Here is a 24124-nt window from a genome sequence, read left to right as displayed (position 1 = left end):
TAATTTGATACTGATTTTTAAATACAATGCTAACTTCTGTTTGGAAAAATATGTGATACCTCAGAAACACAAAGCTTTTATCACCTACCACTTTCTGTATGGTGATTGAAATTGTATCATTGAAGCCATATGTTACCCTCCACTCATGTTAAATCTACCACTCTGAATAGATTTCTGTGGTTTAGCTGTGTCATGTGAATTCCTCATTCTCTGTAAAGTTTTTCTGCCTCATGAGTACGAATGCCTCAGCTGTGAGCTGCTGTATTGGGAATCACAGGCCTTGGTTCTCATGGGGGACTTCAGTCACCCTGATATCTGCTGGGAAGGCTACGCAGCCAGGCATGTACAGTCCAGGAGGTTTCTCTGGTGTATTGATGATAGCTTTTTGACTGAGGTGGTGGAGGAGCCAACAAGGAGAGGTGTACTGCTGGACCTAGTAGAGCACCTGCTGGAAAGCAGCTCTGTGGAAAGGGACCTGGGAGTCCTGGTGGACAACAGGATGACCATGAGCCAGCAGTGTGCCCTTGTGGCCAAGAAGGCCGATGGCATCCTGGGGTGCATCAAGAAGAGTGTGGCTAGCAGGTCAAGGGAGGTTATCCTCCCCCTCCCCTCTGCCCTGGTGAGGCCGCATCTGGAGTACTGTGTCCAGTTCTGGGCTCCCCGGTTCAAGAAGGACAGGGAGCTGCTGGAGAGGGTACAGCAAAGGGCTATAAAGATGATTAGGGGACTGGAACATCTTTCTTATGAGGAAAGGCTGAGGGACTTGGGTCTTTTTAGTGTGGAGAAGAGAAGACTGAGGGGGGATCTTATCAATGCTTATAAATACTGAAGGGGTGGGTGCCAGGAGGATGGGGCCAGTCTTTTTTCAGTGGTGCCCAGTGACAGGATGAGAGGTAACGGGCACAAACTTGATCATAGGATGTTCCATCTAAACATGAGGCGGAACTTCTTTGAGGGTGGCAGAGCACTGGAACAAGCTGCCCAGAGAGGTCTCCTTCTCTGGAGATATTCAAAACTCGCCTGGATGCATTCCTGTGCAGTCTGCTCTAGGTGAACCTGCTCTGGCGGTGGGGTTGGACTAGATGATCTGCAGAGGTCCCTTCCAACCCCTATCATTCTGTGATTCTGTGATCCGAATTGCTGTGCCTTGAGGCACTGTGTCGCTTGGGCCTGCGCACCTGAGGGTAGCCAAATGGGATCTGTAGCCAGAGACCCAGAAACGGGACTGGGTTGTGCCAAGCCATGCAGTGCACAGGAGGGAGGCAGTGTCTGTCCCAAAGGGCTGCAGTCTGAGACGAGATGCAGCATTTCAATGTAGATAGACTGGAAATCTGAAATAACAGATGGCTTACTGCATGCCCTGATGAGTTGATCTTTCCATGTCTTTGAGTGTTTTGAGAGAAAATGGCAGCGATTCCATAGGTGTTTGAAGGAGCCCCTCACAAGTGGGGGGGGGGCATGGGTGTGAGTGTGGTGTTTGTGTGCTAGGACTTGGACAATTAAAGTGGCTTTTTGTGTCAGTTAAGTTTTCTTAGAGATTGTGAGGATGCTTTTGGAGGCAATTACAGGAAGGCACTGGTAGCGTAACAATACACAACTGATTTAGCCTGTGTCCTTGATCAAGATTTGGTTTACAGCCTAAGATGAGCACTATTAAATCTGCATGCAGACGTGAGTAGGTAAGGATCGATATATGAGTGAGGCTAGTGTGAACTCTGCAGTGGAGGTGTTACCGAAAATCGTAACCAAGAAAACTCCAAACCAAATGATAGTTTAGAAAGCCGACATTGGTTTATTGCAGCGCTGGGTGCATGGGGGATTTTTCCTCCTAACATGCACACCCAGTTGAAATCATGACAGGTATTTAAACAGTTAACAAAGTTAGTTATGCCTACTGGTCCCACCCTTTAGCTAACTATTGGTTAGGATCTTTCTTACTTCATCTTAAAGATACAGTTCTCTTTTAATTGACTACACATGCCCAGAGAGTAGGGGGCTTATTTGGGTTGGGGGCTTTTCTAGCTAGGAGGTGTGGTTTTTAGCATTATAATGAGGTAGGTCAGCCTTAGGGCACCCATTTGGGGCATTTCACTGACTTTGCTGTTTGGCCAAGTCTCAAGTTTGCATATCAGCCATTATCAGGAGACCCAGAGGCTGTATTAGGTACTAGATCTCAGTATACTTTTGTCTCCAGGTAGGCAACATTAACATAACCCAATAGAGCTAATCGCCACAGCCAGCCTGTTTCCAGGAAAACTAATGCGTATTTCAGTTTGTGTGATGCAGTATCGTCTTAATTCATCTGTACAAAGTTTGCACAAAGGGGTCTGCTTTTGTCTGCTAACTAATTTGTTTAAGTCTTTGGTATCAGAGGCACACACTTTAATACTGTGAATGCTTGCAGGTAATACCCTACATTGCATATCAAAGCAGCCTCCATGCAAAACATCTCAGCCACTGAATGGGGTGAGACTAAGCTCAGATGATTAAGCTAATTCTGTTCCCTGTTGAACACGTAGGTCAAGCACCACTTACATGTTCTCGCATGTTATTTACTTACTTCATGGGGCTTCACTGACCTGAAACTGTCCACATCAAGGTTGTTAGAATAAAGATTGCTTGGTTTAGATTCTCTATACTGCTGCCATATGCTACTGGTGCGTTGGTTAAATATTGTGAGTCTGTTGGGAAGAGGTTTCTTTTACTATTTTAATAGCCTTTTTTCCTGTTCCAAAATTTAAGATTTACCTTTTTTTTTTCTTTAAGTACGGTCCGAAAACGACTGCGAGAGGATAGAAAAGCTAACACAGTACAGAAGCTGCAGCAGATGAAGCAGAAGCTAAATGAGACTGAAAGAAAAAGAAAAAGGTGGTTATACTGGAAACCTATTCTCACTAAGATTGGGTTTGGTACACTGATTTTAGTTGGTGCTTATTCTTGCTGGAAAATGTATTTTCAAGAACATTCCTTGTAAGTAAACAGTAAGCCTGTCTGCTCCAGCAGCTAATTTTGCTGAAAGTTAATGACTAGGGGTGTGACTTTAAGCGGTAAACTCCTTACACCTGGAACGGGTAGAAACTGTTACATACAATAGAGAAGTGATGTAAACTTGATCCCATGTCAACATCTCAGGACTTTCCACTGCAGGTACTTAGAAAAATGAACTGCTGCCCCCTGACAGAGTTGGTGTTTTTTGTTTGTATGAGCAGGTACGAACTTGCTGCAGCTGTTCGTACACTTTTTAAAATGGTGTTCTACCGGATCTTAAGCAAACCCTGAAGCACAGAGGTTTAGCTACTGAAGGCTGTCTGGATTTAAATTTACATGCCTGACATAAGCAATAAACAGTGTTGTATCATTTACATTATTAATGCAAAGAAGTTATCCTTAAATGTGTGTAATGTGTAATGTACTAGTGACATGAACATAAACATTTTATATTCTTACGACCTAGGATAAATATATTTTATAATGGCATATTTAATCTTTTTGTAGTTCACTGTACTTTTAAAAGCTCAGTTTGTACAAATTTCTGACCAAAAATATTTTGATTTTTAAACTAAATGTAATTATAATTTGTGCATGAAAATAATAGTGCAACCATTCCCCATATTTTGACTCTCAAATTTATGGTATGAGCAGTTAGGGGTCTGATGAAGCACTTAACAATTTCTACTCTGTTAATTTGCATTCCTTATTTATTTTTCTGCAGTTTTCATTATTTAAGTAAGGCTTGGAAATTTGGAATTTTTTTAAAGGCTTTTAAGAACTCCGCCCCCACTGAAAAGCATACTGTTAAGTTGATTAATGTATTCAGACTTCAACTACTGTTCGAAGGCCAAGGTTGTTAAAGTTCTGACATTCCATTAAATGTGAAACATAATGTTTTGTGTGTCTATAGATTTTAATTGCTAGAAAGAATGAAATTCATTCATCAGTAATAGGTGTAGAAAGCACATCGAAGAATACTATAGTTGGACTTCCAAGGGTGGTTGTAATAGAAGACAAACGTTGGTAGTATTCTCCTGTACCCAGTATGTTCAGTTGTATGAGCCGCTTCCGTAACTTCACAAAATCTAGAATTGCTTTTCAGGGTCCCCAGCACTGTATTAAAGAGGCATGACTTAAAACACTTCATGACTAATATTTTTGGGAATACCTATGCTACAGTTGCTTTAAAATCATTGAGCACTCCCTTCCCATTAGTTGGATGATAACACTTTCTGGATAGTAATTCAACAGAAATCACTTTCTGTCCTTTAAATTCTTTTTGAATACAGAGATTCTGTGTGGCTGTGTGTAGCTTGCTGTCATCCAAGTTGAGACCTAGTAATTTGTAGTATTGGACTGCACTTTGAAACCTGGATTTTATTTAATCAAGCGTTGCTGTGTTGGGTGACTTCAGAGAAGTTTTCTTTCTCCATTTTTCTGGCTTGATTCTTTTCTGTTGGATATGGAGGTTTTGGGGGTTCCCCCCCTCCCCTTGGTCCTTTTATAATTTACTGCTGAAAAATAATAGACAATGACTTTGCTCCTTATCCAAAGGAATTAAATTGAAAGGTTTCCAGTACGTTCAAGCTTAGTAGTAACATAGCAGGCATGGGGCCCAGATAGTCTGACATTTACTACGCAAGGCTAAGTTGAGTTTACTCTTTGAAATGCTCATTTCACAATAGCTAATACTATTTTGGACTATGCTGTTTATGTAGTAAACAAATGCTTAAGGGTCCAGATAAGGAAAACAAGTGTAGCTTCTTAGAACATACGGTTCCAAATTTGGGAAATTGTGCGTCAGTAAATCAAGACAATTTGTCCTGTGGCATTACTACCAACTATGCAGCTCTAATAGCAAAATGACTTACTGATGGCTGTGACACAGTATAGGCAGGCAGCTTACATATTTTAAGACATTTCATAGTTGTTACAACCACAGTAACTCTTTTAGCCAGCAAGAGGCTTGGTAAAAGATTCTTTTTTTTTTTCTTTAAATTGGGAAGACAGGTTTTTCACTATCAGATATAACTGATAGTAGGTGTAAATGTATGTGCCTTGTGAAAGACATTTCGATTATGGAAAAAAAAAACCATGGAATGTAATTAAATGCTTTTATAACAGAAATATTCCAGATTTTATTTTAAATAATTGAAAGCGGCTAAGGAAAAAGTGCAGGCGAAACCTTCACTGAAATCGTACTGTCATTTATCGCTTTTCTGTTTGCTTGAGAAGGATTTCCTGGGCCACCAGTATCCTACAGGCACTGAGCTCTAACTGCAGCTTGCCAGGTTGACACTTGAATTTTTTCCTGGTCCCATCTTCTAAATTCTGGCTTTTTTGTTCTCTCTATCCTGTGCAGGCATTCCTCTTTTCTGGGTGGGGCAGGGCAGGAGGGGGCCATCTTACATCATCTCGCACTTCTTGATGCAATAAAGCAGGACTTGCACATTCAGCGGTTGATCTGTAAAAATTTGGTTTGGTTCCATGATTGTATCCATCTTGAGAGTCTAACTGTTAATAATGTAAGGACCATGAACCAGTACGAGTCTTGGACAAAACTATTTTGTACAGTGAATTGTCCATGACAGTATGGGTTTAGGAAGGGAAATTAAACATTAGATCCCGTAGTACATTCCAGGAGATAATTTGGATAAAATTATTCTTTCTGGTCCATTAGTAATCCTTGAAAACCAGAATTTTGGGGAGGCTTGTTCTCTTTACTTCCAACTGAGCCCTTGTGATGCTTTGTTAGTCTGTCAGATTTAAACTTGCAGCAGTTTTGCACAACTTGGATGTTAAATAAGAACAAATAGGGGCCAAAAAGAAGAACTGTTGATCCCAGTGACCTCTATCATAGGAAATGCTTAAAGAAAGAGTAAAACTGAAGGATGTGCCTTCTGACCCCTCTCCTGCCTCCCCCCACCCCAGTTTCTGGCAGGCTGCTGGCTGGTCATATGCTGCTCCTTCAAATGCTGTTGCACTCGACTCAAAGTGTTACTGTGTTGGGTTTTTCCTTCTGTTTTGGAAATAGATAAGTCAAAATACTTGATGCATAGTGGACTTCCTTGAATTTGATTAAACAATGTTTGACTCTCAGATGAACACTTCTGTACAAATCATGCATGTTTTTATAAAAAAATTACTAACGAACTTTTGGACCTCCATTGCAAGGGGTTTGGAAATTTGGAATTAGTCCTTTAGGTTTTCTGTTTATGTTCTTGGTACAGGGACAGTCCACTTAGAGTGACAGTACATCTGTATTTGTCTTGAAATGTGTCAAGTAGAATAATTGAATTCAGCATGAAATAGTGATTTGAAAAAAAATTACAGATTTATGGCTGTAAGATGTTGCAAGTGAAACTCATCTTGTTAAACCTTGAGTAAAACGGTTCACTGACATCAATTTATATCCCACTGAAAAGGGAAGAGGTGCAAATGCGTATGCATGTGTGTGTGATTGGGTTGTGCAGGCGTTTAAAAAGCCTGGCTAGCTTTAAGTATAATGAATGTTAACCAAATTATTTAGTTTGCTGTTTGGCATTATAGTTAAACCTGAGACACTTGAGGACTGCATAAGAAACTAAATTAACGGTGACGAAAGAGGAAGTCTTCTGCATGGCCAAGTGGCTTAGGTCAGAGGACGAAATTTGCAAAGCTGATGTAACACACAGTAGTCTTCCTGGGCTTTTTTGTTTTCCCCCAGAGTTTTAGGTCAGTCTTTCATTTTTATGTATGAAAAATAAATGTGTTCAAAATTGCATCTCTGTCTGAGTCTTTATTTAAATTGGAAGGATACATACTTGGAAGAATTTTTGTAATGGGTCTCAACTGATCAAAGCAAGCTGTTTTATGAATCAGTGTAGTGCTTGCAGAACTTAGAGGCGTTTTACTTGTAGTACCTTCTAAGTACCAAAGTCTTTTTCTGTCTTCCTTGGAGTAGAGCCTTACCTTCCCTAAGAACAAAAAGTCCAGTGTTGGGATGTCTTCCTCACTGCAAGACACCTTTGCCTAGAAATGCTTATTTCCATGCCGCTGTGCCAGGGCTGGCCTCCAAAGCCACGGGAGGTGATGCTAGCGTTTTGAGATGCGGCCTTCTGTAGTACCACTAGGGCCCCAGAAGACTTGTGCAGTGCATGTGGTTAAACGCACGAGTAAGTGGTTTGCTGGACTGAGACGTATAGGTGAAGCTCTCCAGCAAGTACGTGCCTTATTCTGTGATGTGGAAATACCTTCTGAAAAAGCAACGGCTTTCCACGAGTGCTTGCTACAGGCAAGCAATAGTCGGTAGTTGCTCCAGGGAATGCATGGGAAGCTGTTCGATGTTTATAGTGAGTTGTGAGCCCGCTGTCTGTTCTTTTTTCTTTTCCCTACTGTGTACTGAATCGGTGACTTTCTTCTGCATTGTATGTCACAGGCCGAGACTGACTGACACCTAAGCCTTCAAGACTTGTGAATATTCTGCAGCTATTAACTGCAAATTATTGACATGCAAAGCAAGACATGAACCCCCTCTTCAGGAACAAAAAGTGAGGTCTGTTAAGTACCAAGAAGACCTCAGTTATCTGTTTACAGCGTAAACTGCGTCGAGGGGATGAGGATCACCAGCAGCGTGCTACTTTGCAAAACAAAATAATTTGCATCCTGTGTTTTTTATAATGCCTGTATTAATGTAGAAAGATGTAAAAGAAATAAATTAGGAAATATTTTGTTTTGTACTGCCATTCTTATTGTATTTTTATACTTTTTGGCAGCATTAAATATTTTTTTAAATCGATGATATGCTGTTGTGTGCGCATTATGTTAGGGAGAAACTTAAGAGCGTGTTTTGCAGAAAAAAATGTTTAACCTTAAGGTTTGCTGATATCTTGTTTTAACTGGAAAATGGCAAAATGATTAGAATGTGCTTTATGCAAATGTTTTCATTAATGCTAAGTATTGTAGTTTGAACTAGGAGGAACTCTTGCACATTTCTTTTGTAATGTACCACTAAGAACATTATTTTATTAATCTGACCAGTTGGTATGGTAATCCTTCTGATGTTTGATATAAAATCTGCACAAAATGTTCAGACTCACTTTGTGAAGGTAAGGTGTTTTGTTGCTGATGCATTAAAGGGAGGAAAAATGGTAACTCTGACATCTTGCTACCCATGGCCATATATAATCAATGGGTGCTGAGGGCCAGGTGCAAAGTGCACAAAGTGAACAGTGTCTTTAATTAAACGGGTTTTGGATTGTGTCATTGCAATGTGTTGTATGACTAATATTTCACTTCACATCTTCCCCCCCTCCTGTCCGCGTTCTCCCTGACACAGCCTGAACAGCTGGATTGGAAAGGGGTAGAGTGGAATGCTGCTTAAAGGAGTTCTTCCAATGGACTCAGCAGGGTTTCTGGTCCTGTACTTCTGTAACAGAGCTGATCTAGAGTCTGCACTTGCTAACATTCTCTGACAGTTTCAGAGAAACCTTGATTCACCAAAAAACTGTGGTGACTGTCTAAACTGTGGGGGAGGGGTATGTGTAATTTGTACTTTGTGTATTTTTGTAATGGGTTTTTGTACAAATTGTACAGTTGCTGAAAGTAAAGCATGGATGAGGGGGGAAATCTAGGCCAGCTAAGACTATTTTTGCTAAAACAAGCAACAACCTGAAATCTTAACTTGGTTTCGAGGCTCATTCATGAAGGCAAGTGCATTCAGAGTTATGTTTAACTTGAACGTGAAGCTGAATCAGGGGACTATGTAATGCCATTACTTGAGCTAAATATATGCTTGACACCACATTGAAATAGTCTAAATCACCAGTCTGGTTTGTCTAAACATTTTCATTTCTTTTAGAAGATTAGTATTGTTCCTAGCCTATGTCAGAGGAGCAAACAACATCACAACTTGATTCAGCTTTCATTTTCAAATTGGTGCAGCTGTGACACCAGGAGTGTTTATAATGAGAGATCCAGGTCTGGCCAAAACCACTGCAATAAACCCTCTTCTTGAATGCAGGAACAGAGCCTGTTCGTACCCTCAATACACCTTTGGGTTTGGTTTTCAGCTGTTCATGCCTTTTACCTTCAGCTGTGATTTACGTTTTCATTTATTTTTGTCCACTTCAAATTGCGAGTAAGCATAAGGTATATGACTACTGGAAACATGCACATGCTTCATTATTTTACCTCCTGCTGTCACAGATAACTATCAAATATGCAACTAGTTTGTTTTATCTTGTGGGGTGCAGAGGCCTGAATGTACTTTGGCTCTCATCACACAGGAGACTCTTCTAATCAAAATGCTGATTTCCTTGCTCTTTAAGTTTTTTAAATGACTTACCTTTACCAAGCTGCTGGACTGAATTTGATGTCAAGCTAACTAGATGAATAGGCAAAGGGGATGTAGATGGAGTAGATCCAAAATCAGAGCTTTGTCAGGCTTCATTGAGGCCTGCCTTCTGACAGCAGAAGCCTTGGCTCCCTGGCCACAAACTCCTGACACATGCATGTGTTTTGTTATTTTTACACAAGGCCACAATTATTCTACTGGGAAAATGTATTTTTAAAGGGGAAGGAAGGGGAAGGGCTGCCTTCTGAAAGGGGGTTAGAAGAATGAGAGACTTGCAGATTTTTCAAATTAAAAAGCTGTGATTTACTAGCTGCTTATTTTTTTCCATATTCAAGAGGAACGTTGCAGAGCTACTTGTTTTTATTTTTGCTAGTCATCTTGCCACACGGACAAAACCTTCACCTTGTTCTGCAGCAAGGTTTTGGTGTGCAAAAGGGTGGGCAGACAAGGTGAGCACAGCAGCCAGGCTTGCTTGTCCCGAGGGCAGACAGCGGAAGGGGCTGGCACCAACACTGCGGCCCAGGAGAAGCTGCCTCCTTGTCCTGATAAAGACCGAAAGGTCCGAAGAGCCAAACCCCATACCTTTTCCACAGGGAACCCAAAAGCCTTGAGTGTTTTCTCTTTCCACAAGAGTAGGAACTCACAGCACTGAGTGCTCCCCTTTTTCCTTCTTGAGGTTTTGCTCTGCTGTGCCTCTTGAGGAGGTACTTCGCAGCTATAGCTTGTTTAAGAAAAATCTTCTGAGGCAAATGACACCACCTTCATTGCTTTGTCTGGTCCTTCTCTCCCTCAATAATTAATTCCCTCAATAAATAACATCCTCTTGCTATATAAACACAGCTTGTAGCTTTTTAAAAGCTGCAAGTTCTTAACAACACTCAGCCCTGAGCATAAAAGTATAAAGATATTATTATCCTGGCAAGCCTTTTGAGTCAGTCATACATACGTTGTAAGTTCAGAATTGGCATACACGAGTCAGCGTGAGGAATAGGAATGTCGTTAGCTAAATACACATACCTATTAGCTAGTGAATAAGGGATGGTGGGGGAGAGGAGAAGAAAAGGGAGAAAAAAAGTAAAGCCAGACAGAGAGTCTTCACCTGTCCAGCATGGAGCCCGTCTTCCCCTCGCTCACACCAGGGTTTAACTCTGGTACTTGGACAGAGTTCCTACAGCGCAGGATACCACCTGCCTCAGCAGAAGGATCCTGATTACCTCAGGTTTCTGTAAGACAGACAATTACAAACCACTTTTAGTTTCTGCAAAGAAGCCTCTGTCACACAGCAGTTGGCCTGTGCCACACAGCACAAGTGTTGGGAAATACAGAGAGAAGCAAGCATGCTCATTTCTCCCATCTGCCTCATGGCAATTTATGCCCTTGTCTCAGTTTTTAATACTGTTAGTTTTTCCAACTAGTGCTAGGCTTATCAGACTTGCCTTGGCTACATGCAGCTCTTTGTCTGTGTTCCCTGACCACATCCACGTTTTGACTCACCAGCTTAATAGTCTGGATACCTACGGAAATTCCTGAAAACGTATTTTGGTTAGTTCTCATTTTCCAACCCTGGAACTGCACCGTCTCACATCCGTGACCTGCCATCACCTTCTAGTAGTTTCTCCACTGTTGTCCCCCTCTCAGTTACGCTGTTTGAACTCGCTGCTGTTCAAAAAGCTTACAGGCTCCTGGGTTTGGAACAGTACAGGCCTCTCTTCCCCTGACTCACCCAAGTATACCTCACTTGAATCCTTTTCCTGCCCTTTTCAGTTAGCTGCATTGGCATTGTACTTGAAGAGGAACCCAAGAGGAATTGCCACCAGTTTTGAAAGCTCATTACTACTTCCCGACCTTTTCTTGTACTTACCATTCTGCTCCATGATACGGTTCTGATTAAAAGAATTAAGCTCTATTGCTTTGTTTTTCTTGCTCACAGCAGTTGAAGAATCGCTTCAGTATATTTTCATGTCTGTAAAACATGTTTCTATCTCACAACTTGATCTATTAATCACTTAACTGCTAAACAACTCCAAGAAACGCCTTGCAATTGCGTCGTTTTGAAAGTGTCTCCGATTGTGGCAAAGATAATGCCTGAAAGCAGCAGTCCAGCTTCTGGTGCGAGGGTTTTGGGTAAGTGCTTAGTAGTTGTAGTTGCAATGTCAGATAGTAGATACCACAACTCAGATCCTGATTTTTAATTTTTAAATAATAAGTACTACTCTGTGGAATCTTACCATTTTTTGGGCCACAGGGCTTACTATTTTTCACAATATGTTAAAAAAAAAAGTTTGCAGCCTGGCTGGACTGGTCAAGGCTTCATCCTTACTATCAGTGAGTAGCTTATAAACCTAGATTGAGAACAGACTTTTCTGCAGTACAGTGATCAATTGTGTACTGCTCCATCCTAATTTGAAGACAGAGCTATAGAATAATTTTTCCAACTGCAAATAAAGGTAACTCAAGGTACCTTGCTGGTTAAAACCACCAGTCCAACAAACAAAGGTAACATTGCCGTACGTGCAAACTCCTAGCTGGAGGACGCAGTAGTTTAACTCAACTCACCCTTGTTCTGACGATCTTTGTACTCCACAGGGAGAGACTACAGCGTAACCCTGAAATCAGACAAACTCAGAGGAGATGAGAAGGCTGATGCAATTCTGAGCATGGAGTTCATCATAACTTTAGAGAGCGTGGAGGATTTTAGAAGAGCTCCAAGAGAGAAAATCGTAAGAACTTTAAGCCTTTTAACTGCTTGCAAATACTAGATTTCATGCCGCATACTTCTTGTTAATAGCTGAAAATAGATGCCAGTAGTGGAAAACTGCTCATGACCAGCATGGATATGAAGGTCAGTCAGTCCAATGAATAAAAGCAGAGAATAAGACCAACAAATCTTCATATTATTTTGTATTTTCTATTGCCTGCCTGTCCCACAAATTTATTGCAAAATTTAGATGAAAATTTTAAGAAGCCATTAAAGAGGGAAAGCCGTTAAGAGGGAAAGGGGGCAGAAAAGCTAGCCTAGCTACTGCTACTTAACTACATGATGGCGCTTTTAGGTGAAAATACATTCAAGTGCTACTTTCTGTTTTCTTAGGGATCTTACCATTACATTATAATTAGGAGCTTACCTGGTGCCTTCACATATGATGTATTCTCTCAGTGCACAAACAGATTTTCTTCAGCTGTGTAACTACCGAAGGAAGAGCAGGTGGTAGGGCAGCATCTTCTCCGAAGCCTACATTTCAGTCTCAATTCCTGCTAACCTCCGCAGTAGGTTGTTAGTGCAGCGTCTGGCTGCCTGCCTGCCCTGCCTTTGAGCACACAAATCGTAAGGGATTCCCAGCATATCTGTATTTAGAAACACTCATCGAGTGTGAAAGAATCTTGGTTGGCTTGCACTCTTATGATGTTTGTAACATAAGTGCTGGTTTAGCCGAAATGGCAACAATAAAAACTACCATGTCTAAGCTCTTTGAGAGAATATTTTAATGAGAAATTGCACCTTTATCTGTAATCAGTAAAAGAAGGAAAGAAAAAAACAGCTCTCATGCCTCAGAAAAATCCTGAATGCTTCCTTGCTGTTGCTTCAGAATCCTTGTTTCTCCTCTTCTAGCTTTTTAATCACTGCTTCTCCTTGTTCCAAGCCATACTAATTTTGATTGACATTTAATCTATTATCACAGCTGCTTTGATTTTGATTAATATAGTTTTGCACTTAATTACCTTCTGAGCTGTAGCTTCCCAAATGTCACAGGGCATACATCAGACTGCATTCTGATTAATACCAACCAATTAATACCAAGTTTTCCTACCTGATTAACCTTCTGTGGATGCCCAAGCAACACTGCTTATTGCCCAAATAAAGTTTTACCCTTCAGATTCTTCTAATTTATCATTTAAAAAACAGAGAAGTTGACTTCAGTATTTTAACTTCTTTTAGTACCTTGTGTATTTTAGATTTGCACAATATATTCTGGATCTTGAACAAAGTTGCATGCCTGTGTCAAACAGCTGCAGTGAAGCCCGTTTGGGCTTGCTATCTGTATGTTGCAAGTTATTTATTAAACACCAAGGCTTTATGCAAACGAACTCCTTACAGTGCAACATGAGTACTCTGCAACTTGTTTGCAGTACTGAGCATCATCTAGAACACCAGGTTGCAGATGGCAGGGATATTTAATAAGCTTACTGCAGTGTGGCTGACATTCACAGGTGTCAGAATAATGACACTTGTGAAGAGGCCTAAATGAAGCAGTTAGTTAATCTGATCCCAAAGGAACTAAGTAGTTAAACAGAGCCAACTAAATAAAGCTTATATGATCATCTTATTTTAAAAAAACAAAACAAAAAAATCCCCTGAGAAACTTAAAAAGCTTGTGCCTGTTGAGAATTCCTTTTTTTCCCACACATCAACATCCTATGACAGTTGGAAAAGCCCCATGAAGCATCTCCAGTGCATATATAACTCTTTCCAAATAGCCGTACTCATTGTATAAGCAATACACAAGCTGGGGTTGAGGAGACGGCTCTTAGATAGGTACTGTTCAATATCCTGCAAGTTAGTCTAATAAGAGACATACCTTCACGGCTTATTCTTTACGGTCATTACAGTTATAATTACCTGAGCAAGGATATTCTCATGCTCATCTAGCAGCAGGACCTACGCTAAGGGAATGCAGAGGTAGGCACTCATCCCCATCTTTCTGAAGAACAGTTTTCATCTCAGGTACAGCTGATTTAAACAGCCACCTCCATCCCGCTGGTCTGCTCAGTGATTCCAACAAAACTCCCCAAGTTAAATATTCTGCCCCCTTTAAAAAACCACCGTTCTATGTAGCAGCTGTCAGTTCAAAGTATTCTTCTTACCCAAAATGACAGAGTTTACATTCTAAGATGAGTACATTTAAACTGCTAGGCCATTCTTTCTTGATCTATTCTCTAGTACATCAGCAAAGCCCCACCTCAAGCCAAACACGATCATTAGACCATGCAGAGGCATCAGTACATGGAAGGGAGAACTGAGTATCTCCTACAGCTTCCTCCTAAGGTCAGCTTCTGATTTTACTGGTAGATCTGATACACCCTGCTGGCTTTCAGGTCTAAAGCCCAAACCAGGACCGCGATCAGCTTCAACTTCTGACTTCTTAGAAGGTCAGATTCTAATCGAGGGAAATGAATACTTGGTCCCAGATTCAGCAGTGCATCAGAACAAGCAAGTAGTTCTTGTGATTTACACAGGCCTGTGTGCTTAAAGTTAAGTAGTACTCTAAGTATTTACTGGTTCAAGGAAAAAGCTTTCAACCAGTTTGGAAAGCTGAATCTGCCAAGCTAATGTACAGCAACAAATTACGCTCTCGTAACAGTTGCCAAATCTCTCTGTGCTCACTACTCTCCAGTTACAGGTGATGCATTACATTCACAGAGAATCTGACAATCCATTACGATGAAGAATGACATCAGAAGAATATTTAGGTCATTAGTTATTTTCTAAAAATGCAGAATTTAAATAAACAGTAGTTGCAAGCATGAAATATCACCATGATGGGATCTACATAAAGGCAGGCTGCAAATGGTTTAGTCTTCCACTTGTGTATAGAAACTCAAGCTTCTTGTGAAACAATGACAAGACCATGAGTCAAAATAAATCTTTAAGCTTGGACTGATGTGATCTTTTCAGTCATGTTATTTGGTTCAACTTCTGGTTGTAGCTTGCATACCAGTTGTATGCAAGTTGCTTTTTGTTCAGGTAAGTTTCTTTTGATTCACAATCATAGGCACATCAGTGATTCCTGAACACTTTAAATCTATTCATAGCGCATTTTTTACACCACAAAACATGGCATCTTCATGAAATGTGGCATCTTTGTGCATTACTAGTGTAAAAGCTTATTAATAATGAGCAAAGGATTACTCTACATTTCTAGCATGGTATTTAGTGTTAAGAAGCACTGGTGTTAATACAATTCAAACCTCTAAAGAAAAAAAAAACCACTGCAGATATAATTATGTCATCAAGAAGCCTTTCCAGCCTCCTTATGTCAGCAGCAGTTAGTTTGTACTCACATTGTTCTATACCTCTCTAGGTTTGTGACTGACTCAAATACAGTATTTGAGACTGCCTGCATTTTAAGACGTTATTTTAAGGTATTTGGACATACAATTATATGAAGCATGCGCGCCGCATATCCGTTCTCCAAAGTTCAGTTTGCCCTGCATTATCTGCTTCTGCAAAGCAGACTTAAGACTGGGAAACACTTAAATTTCTTACTGTTCTGTGGAAGAAGAACAGTAACTGAATATTCATTCAAATGTTAGTCCTCTGTGACAGGCATTCACTATGACTATCACCTCACAGACTTTCAAAAATCTAAAGAGATGAACAATACCACATCCTTTGGATGATCAGTCACATTCACTGAGTAGTTGGACTGAATTGCTCTTCTTTACCAAGAGGCACAAGTTTTCAAGCAAAGCAGACTACTGAATCTTATGCCTACACCTTTAACAGATCTTCTCAGGACTGCTGCTGTTCCTTTCCTCATCATTTATACTACTGACATGACACCACCACCAAAAAAAAAAAAACCAAAAAAAACCCCCAAACTATTTAGCAGACTAAATACTTAAAATTATAACCTGTATACCTACTAATTCATAAGCTGTAACTTAGAAATTCTACATTTAAAGTTACTTTTAAATAAGCTGATGTGACCAGGCACTTCCAAAAGATCAAAACTGAACATGTAACTTCATAGTGCTACAAGTACCATTACAAACATTAAACACATTAATTACTCATCGCACATCTAGTGTCTCAGACTAATTATAAAATATACAGATACCAGACTGCCTGCTATCAGGGCAATGTTTTAAGTCCTTTATATTTCTGAGCACTGTATTCATCCTCGAATCAGTCTAAGAAGGGTCATCTACCTAGAAAGCTTTAGTTTCACCATCTCTGCAGCCCTTGGAAGCAGAATGAAAATTATACAGCAGAAGTAGACCAGAAAAGGTAAGACCAGGCTGCTATATCGCTTGCAGTCTCCCCAGTTGAAGCTACCACAACAGCACTGGGAAAAGAAGGCAGAACTAGATCACTTCTGAGCTTCACTTACATCACCAGGAAGGTTTTGAAAAAAAGCCAAGATCCACAGTGGACATGGAAGAGTAGGGTTTTATCTTCATAAGAAAAAACTACGCCTGTACATCAGTCTCAAGTTCTCAGCTACATTAGCTTTTCCATAGTAATAACACTTAAACAAAGAAAAAGGTTTTTTAAAAAATATTTTATTAGAAAAAAATTAAACCAAAGTTATTCAATAAACAACTGTACAAAACATATTTCTTTGGTCAATTTGTGAAAGTTACCTTAATTTCTTTAGCTACCCACATTTGTGAAAGGAATTTTTCTTAAATAAAGGATTTATGTACACAACAAATTAAGCTGCTATTGCTTGGTAATTGCTATGTAATCACCTTCTCAAGGGATGTTTGAGACTGCACACATGAGTTACAGAAGAATTCAAAATTGATCAGAAGAGTGCAGGCGGAAGACCATTGCCAAACAGTAAGCGCCAAGAACTTGGTATTTTCCATTGTGAAGAAGTATCTGTGGAACTGTTGCTCTGCAATGAAAACAGAATAATTTATTAAGTTTCAAATAGCAATGATGTAATTTATATCTGGCACGTGTATTAAAATAATGGGCAGCATTTCAAGTGTTAGTATCATTGTGGGTTGCTTTAGAGAAGAGTACCAGAAGATCGAACTTGATCAAACCTTTACACAATTTCCTCCCACACCCCTCAAACAGAAGAACTGGTGTTTTGGTTTGTTTTTTCAGGCAGGGAAATTCCCAGTGAGATTTTAATCCAAATATATTTTTAATTCGGCGTATCCTTCACGACCAAGGGCCAAAATGAAGCCAACCCATATATTTTTAACTTCCCTAAAATTCAGCTGAGTAACATTTTTAATGTTCTGGATTGAAGAAAAATGAAAATAACGGATATAAAATACGAAAGCAAGAACTCTAGATCAAACAGCACTTACTTCGCTTTTAATTAGCTGGAGCCATTCATTAACATAGTTAACAACAGCAAACGCATCAGGGATGTTGTCCCCTTCTGAGCAGAATTTCAGAATAACTGCCATTTGGATTTCTTTTGAACAGCTGCAACAAAAATGAGCAGGCATTGCTACTTCTTTTCTAAATCCAGAACAATTATATTTATGTATTAAAAGCAACAGCAATCTGCATATGGCTCGTTAAAAAAAGTAGTAAAACCGTACGCATATATAGAGATATTTTTTTTTCCCCTCTCCAGACTTCCTTGATTTTCACGCTTCTTGTTCTTTTTCTTAGTCTTGAATTTGTTCTTTGCTTTGTGAGGCAGGAATCCTAGGTCTTGGAAGAGTTACTCAGGGCCACTTTTGCATATTTAGTTTGCATTTTTGTGCTGGTGGGGCATTGATATAGATCCTTTGATAAAATCACTCCTTATCTTTCCGTGTATTTCAAACAGCAGTTTTGCAGGCTGTATATCACTACTTTATTCACAATATTCCCATTTTTTTCATTTAGATCTTAAGATTGTTATTATATTTTTTTTTTCCTAAAGTCCTGGGAGGTCTTTTCTTTTGCATTTGTATATTGTTCCCATATTGAAGTCAGTACAAAGCTAAGTGTGATATTAGTAACTCTCCTGCTGTTGGACGCAACAGTTTGGACAGATGTCAAAAACAATAGCTAAAAAAATAAAAGCAAGTTTTGCACGTGACACTTACAAAACAAACACCTTTTGCAGAGCAAACACAGTTGTACTATAATGAGCGAATATTACTATCCAAAATTTGAAACTCAGACATGCTTTCAGCACAACTTCTGATGTACACCCCTTTTAATAAAACCCCCACATCAAATTGTTTGCTGGCCCTGAAATCTTATCTCATTCTTAGTCCTCAGAATTTTTGTTTTTTGTTTTATAACTGACAATGGAACTATTTGTCACAGGAAACAGTTTTAGTTAAAGTATCACAGGTACAGGAATTTTACTACTTACAAGTTGCAGTTTGCATAAAATCAGATACCAGATTAATCATGATCTTATCTGTAAAGGCTTTATTATTTCTCTTTAGCCCACTCACTTACATTTTTATTCTATTTTAACTTTATGATGCAGAATTCCCTATTTTTTTCCTCTTAATTATGGGCTTGATCTGGATGAAGTTCTATTCCTATAAAACCCTTTCCTATGAAAAAAAGGAATTTTCTTTTTCTATAACATAGCAGTTTGAAAGATAATTTTACCCATGTACCAAACCCAAGACTTCTGATATCTTTCTGTGCTTATCTTCAGGCAACTCACCTCTCAGTAAACAACAGTTTTGTGATGCCACCTCCAGGAATATGTAGAACTTTTTCTGTGTCATTTATTCCAGGGTAAGCTGCTACTTTTTCCATTTCTTTCCAGTTTAGCTCCTGCATAAGGCCTCCAACTGCTTTCTCAAGATCAGGTGTAAGCAGGTAGCGCAGTGGTGTCCTAGGAACAAATCAAGAATACATTCAGTCTGACAATAAAAGACACCACCGATGCTATTACTTGTGACAGAAAGAAACTGCAAACATTGAGGACCTCATACCTGCAATGAAGAATTGCACAGACATTCCCTTCCTCCTCAAATGGAAGTTAAAAAGTAGTCTGTGGCCTCCAAACAGTACAAACTACTCAACTTTCTGACACAAATAGAACTCAGGTACCCTCTTTTTAGAGGCTCAAGTAACTGGCAAGTACCAGACACACGAGCACATAAATAGGAGAACTGCTTATGGTTGCTAAAATTATTTACAAATAAAATGTGTTTTTTCTTCCTTCGGATAGGAGGTGATTAATTTAAAGTTTCTTAGGGTAAACTTGGACATCACTGTCCAAGTATATTTAATAAGCTCACACTACAAATATATGCAGAATTCAGTCAAATCTAAGTGTTTTCTGAATGCACTACCCTCACTCTTTAGTGACTCCGCTATCGGAGAGTTATTCTGTGGTGCTGGGGGGGGGGGGGCAGGTGTTAAATCACAACTTATGACTCAGACCACATCAAATAACCATCAGTCCGTCTCGTTTCATTCCATATTAGCTGGCCATTCTGCAACTGTATGCAAATATCACTGGTAACTATATCTGGGACATGCATGGACCTAAACCTCCTTTAAGGCCCTACACATTTATACAGCCTGAGGACAACAATTGGTCTTTTGCAAAAGTACTTGTTTTTGTTAATCACAAATTTAACAAAAGTTTTTGTTAAATCACCAATTACGATGTCCTCAATCAGTGAGTAAGGCTTGTTTTTTAAAGGGGGTAATATCTAATAAAAATACATATAGTCCAAGCCTTGCAGTTGCCTCCCAACAAATAAGAATTGGTAACGTCCTATAAAAAAAGATTGACAATTTAAGTTATAAAGAAAGCCTTCAAAATGCAGAATAATGAAGAAGAGGTAAGAAACTAACCAATATTCAAATTAACTGTTAAAAATCTAATCTGTGACCTGTATGTTAGCAGCTAATCCCTGACATTGCTTGCAGCCACAAGAAATTAAGAAGTTAAAACTGAGGCTCTGTTGCCTGACAGTGCAGGCCAAGTGCAATTTACTTACAGCTTATTATTTGCTCAGTACTTTAGACAGTAGTAACTAACAATGTTCAGAGACTAATACTATTAAAACATTACATTATACAGGATATTAAGTATTTTATGATCTATGTACACAGCCAAGCACAGGAACTCTGCCAAAAGTACTCAGTAGAGGGAAATACGTCAGTTTGTCAAAAAGAACAGAAACATTAATTAGGTCTTTTAATGACACACACATACCCCAGAAGTTGCTCATCATCACGCTGGTATGCATGGCTGCTAGACAGAAGAACGACTCTGGCACATTTGCTGCTTTTCACCCAAGAAAGCAGTGTTTGACAGAATGGCCTGTACTTGTTCTTTATGCAAAAACAGAGAAAAAAAGTGAAAAATATATTGTGTCCTTAAAAAAACCCCAAAACCCAACAATACTAGGTGTTACATATAATGTTTAGCAGTGATGTAAATTTTTCTTCATATCGATTTAGTCTTCAGCTTCAGATATATTTTTAAAAAGCAGAGGACTGCTCTGGTTGTTTACTTAATCAAAACTACACGTATAATGATAAAAATTATCATTAAGACCATATTAACAACAACAATACCACCTGTTTTGTGTGCCATTAATACCAATGGAAAAAGCCTTAGAGTAAGGTGGGATGGTAGGATCACACAGTATTTTTCCACACTTTGACCTGCTAAAAACTGCAGCACAACATTTTTTCTGGCACGGTATTCTGCTCATTTTAAATTACAGCCACTGTGCAGTTAATAAGTAATTCTAAATTCTTCATTTCTTACATAATGAATGCAGTTTAAATGAATATAGAACACTACGAAATAATTAAATTGGAGTGACACAAAAAATAAAGCTATTACAATAAAAGAACACACAAAACCAATAAATGTAAAGAAAAAAAAAGAAATGGACAAAACCCAGACCATTTTCTATTTTCAAGACTGTTAATAACTCAGGCCATATTTATAGGTGGGCTGTTCTGGGGCTTGGAAAAACAAAACCTCAACCCTCAGTGAATGCAGAAGTTATTGTTAGCTAAAACTGTATAAACTGCAGAAGGTGCTACAGCACAAAGTAGAAAAATATTTTGCTAGGCCACTTAAACTATTTGCCAGCAGAACTATTCAAACTGAATAGTGAAGTAAGAACAACCAATGAACATACATACCTTTATAAAAGGTGATCTGATCTGCAGAACTACAAGTTTCTTTGAAGGTAATGAATACACTACAAGAAGAAATAATTAAGTTTTGTAAGAAGAAAGCAAGAAAAGAGATCTGGGTCTAGAAGTATCCAGATTTATCCAATTTAAAAAACTCAGGATAAGAAACCTTTCAGCTATCATTTAATATGGGAAAGCCTGAAAATAACCACACTGTTAAAAATACGTATTTTTGTGCATTGTCTTCATTGGACTTAATTTCACTTGTCATAAATTCAAAGGATTGAATGAAGAAAAATATATGCAGATCTGCCTCCTGTAATCTCTTTATGCAGCTTTGCAAAGACTGACAGATTATGCTGAGATTTCCAGGATTTAAGAGGGGAAAAAAAAAAGATGAAATGCAATGATCATTATAGGGAAACAAACTAAGAATTTGAAGGGGGGAAAGGGAGAAACACAACATAAGGAAAAAGGCAAACATAAGTGGGAAGGAAGGAAGAAGAGAGGGTAAGTGTCCTTCTACACCAGAAATTCAGCTTGCATTCCAGCAGTTTACTGTAAGTACGTGCACACTTCACATTGCTTTGGATTAAAACTGAGACAGTTTTAGCTGCACTGTAATATGGTTGAAATTCAGCATTTCTTACTGGTTCCATATGCCAAATTGGTTTTCCAAAATAGCAATAGTAACAGTTTCCTCTGTCAAGTGAACATACATTCTTATCTGTAAGTTACTGAAGATGTTATTACTGACCTTAGTTTAAATATTGTTCACATAAGCAAAACATAACAACAAAAAAAGTAAACGTGACATTCTTGCACCTTTTGCTTGCAAATATCTTCAGCATTCAATACCCACCTTCAGCATTTATACTCAGCTCCACTGAGTTTTCTTCTGCTGTTGCATATGGATTATTTCCAACCATTGGCACCAGGCAATCAGTGTAGAAGTAGCCAACTTTAGTCATGTCAAGTGTGGAAATCACTAGATCTACTGCCAGTTGACCAACATTTCCCACCGACACTGCTGGCTGAAGTAACAGAAGTTACTGAATTACAGTGTGTTTTACAGACAATACAAGATGCTCTTCAAGTAGTGGAAGTTTAAATTACTTCAATTCTGGTCAAAGACGATTTCTAGAAGTGGCTGCTCTTCCTCTGACAAAGGTGGCTATTTCTTAACAGTACTAATACAGACTTTGGTCCCTGTCCCACAACAAACGTCCTGGCCACTTGCGTGAATAGTCCTGTCTCATTGTAAACTTGAACAAAGGCTTGGAAACTTGTCTCGCCCCTCTCTTTTTTTGGATACAGAGATTAAGTCACTCAAACGACTAATGCAGAGATTGGCAGGCCTCAAGTGACACCTAACAATAATGTTGGTATTACATATTAAACCTGTAAATCTCAGCTTGACTCATACAAGAGTAGACTGGTTTTCATCTTTTAAGGATGAAAATGCTAAGGGTCACCTTGGATTCATTTCACAGGAATGGCCATGGGTTATCACCAATCGGGGCAGATACTGACCTAATCTGATGGCACAGAAAGAGAAATTCCAGAGTTCGTGTCATTCTACAGAAACTATTACAGGAACACAATAGTAAAATTTTTGGTTGCTTCCCTCTAATTTATAAGCAAGTCCGTGTCTACGAGTTGCTGCTGCCACCAGCTGTGGAAACGCACCGAATTTGATACTGATAAGCTCAGGGTGAAAGAGGACGTAACAGCACTACACAGTGTCATTACAAAGTGGCTGGTATTCAGCCTGTTACTCCCAGAGAAAGGAAACAGCCGTGATCTATTTCCTGCGGCTAGTCAGCTGATCTGCAATGACTTCCCGTGCAGCCTGCAGAGTCATCCCAGGCTGTGCAGCCCTCGATGGAAAGTGATAAAGTTACCTTTAAGTAATGCAATAAAGGGACTCGCTAGTAGAAAAAAATAATGGTTTGCCGCTTCACAGCCTGCAATAGAACTCTTACTCCACAATAACCAATGTAACCTCAGGTAGATTATCTTAAATTGATTCCATACCGTGTAGGAAGGTGATGAAAACACTTCCTAAAACAATCCTAATCGGAGTTTAATTATGGCAGAAATGAGGAATTTTTCACTGGAAACATCTATATATCGCATCTAAATGAAAAAAATAACCTTTTATTCCAGTGGCAACCCACAGGTACTACAAATCTTGTAAAACGACATAGGGCATTTTAATCTTAGAGCGATAGCATATAGCTATAGCTCGGCATGTAACAGCTTGACAGGAGCAAAAGACGGGGCGCTGAGGAGGGAGAAGTTGACGGAAACGGGAGAGACGGCATTCAGCTTTCCTGGAAACAGCTCTAGGAACGACGCCTGCAAATCTTTTACTCGGCAAAACATCCAGTAGATACACGCACGGGCACTGCAACTGCCTGCCCAGCGGCTCTCCGCCTTCCCGCAGGCAAGTACCCAGGGACGACGCCCGGGCAGTGGAGAGAGAGACCAAAGCGCCCCGGCCCTCCTGCCCCTCAGGCGCCGGCGACCCAGGGAGACGAGCCCCTGCCCGCGCCCCACAGAGCGGACAGAGGCCCTCAGCGCCCGGGCCCCGAGAAGCGGCACGCCCCTCTCGCCCGCTCCGGGGTGCCCCGTGGGGACAGCACCCCCGCAAGCCCATCGAGGGCGGGGGGTGAAGCAGGAGCGCGACTCACCATGAGCAGGGTGAAGCCTTTAAAGTCGGAGCTGGCGGAACCCCCGCCACGGTCGCAAGGAACGAACATGCCAGCCGGGAAGGAAGGAAGCAACGAGCGCTGCGCTTCTCCCCTCAGTGGGGCGGACAGTAATGGCCGTAACCGCCCGCCTCGCGCGGCGTCCGCCAGGGGGGGGCGGCAGCCGCGCGCCAGGCAGTTGCGCCGTTGCCCGCGCCCGTTGGAAAGGCGGTTGGGGGCGTGGCCTCCGCCCCGGCCCGCTCCCCCGTGCTCCTCGCAGGGCGGGAA

The 24124-nt window shown here is 40.1% G+C and overlaps 2 protein-coding genes across 3 annotated transcripts in view; one reads left to right on the top strand and one right to left on the bottom strand.

Moving 5' to 3' along the window:
* Positions 1–8132, top strand: part of PTPN2 (protein tyrosine phosphatase non-receptor type 2) — a 34832-nt gene extending 26700 nt beyond the window's left edge. The window contains exons 9-10 of one of the 2 annotated variants that reach the window (XM_059836383.1): positions 2767–2868; positions 7409–8132. In XM_059836383.1, coding sequence (XP_059692366.1) covers positions 2767–2868; positions 7409–7430 — 124 coding nt within the window. In that variant the 3' untranslated portion in view covers positions 7431–8132. Of the gene's footprint in view, positions 1–2766; positions 3233–7408 lie in introns of those variants that run through there. The other variant, XM_059836382.1, reaches the window with a different exon arrangement.
* An 8525-nt stretch (positions 8133–16657) lies between these two features.
* PSMG2 (proteasome assembly chaperone 2) lies at positions 16658–23952 on the bottom strand. Its single transcript, XM_059836208.1, has 7 exons — positions 23840–23952; positions 22006–22177; positions 21150–21208; positions 20203–20321; positions 18691–18864; positions 17375–17495; positions 16658–16947 (listed from the first exon to the last, which is right to left on the bottom strand). Exons 1-7 carry the CDS (start codon positions 23906–23908, stop codon positions 16855–16857), a joined length of 807 nt encoding a protein of 268 aa, XP_059692191.1. The 5' UTR covers positions 23909–23952; the 3' UTR covers positions 16658–16854.
* Between the last annotated feature and the right edge of the window lie 172 nt (positions 23953–24124).

The sequence above is a fragment of the Gavia stellata genome, chromosome 3 (assembly GCF_030936135.1).
Source record: "Gavia stellata isolate bGavSte3 chromosome 3, bGavSte3.hap2, whole genome shotgun sequence".
NCBI classification, from domain to species: Eukaryota; Metazoa; Chordata; class Aves; order Gaviiformes; family Gaviidae; genus Gavia; species Gavia stellata.
The sequence above is the reverse complement of the archived record's forward strand: the minus strand, read 5'-3'. Positions and strand labels throughout refer to the sequence as shown.

Bases quoted from the DNA above. Each gene is read 5' to 3' on its own strand.
- PSMG2 (XM_059836208.1), bottom strand. From the start codon at position 23,908: ATGTTCGTTCCTTGCGACCGTGGCGGGGGTTCCGCCAGCTCCGACTTT. The intron at 18,865-20,202 runs GTATGTGTGTGT...ATTTGTTCCTAG, and splicing joins GATGATGAGCAACTTCTGGG to GACACCACTGCGCTACCTGC. The intron at 16,948-17,374 runs GTAAGTGCTGTT...TTTTCATTGCAG, and splicing joins TCCAGCTAATTAAAAGCGAA to AGCAACAGTTCCACAGATAC.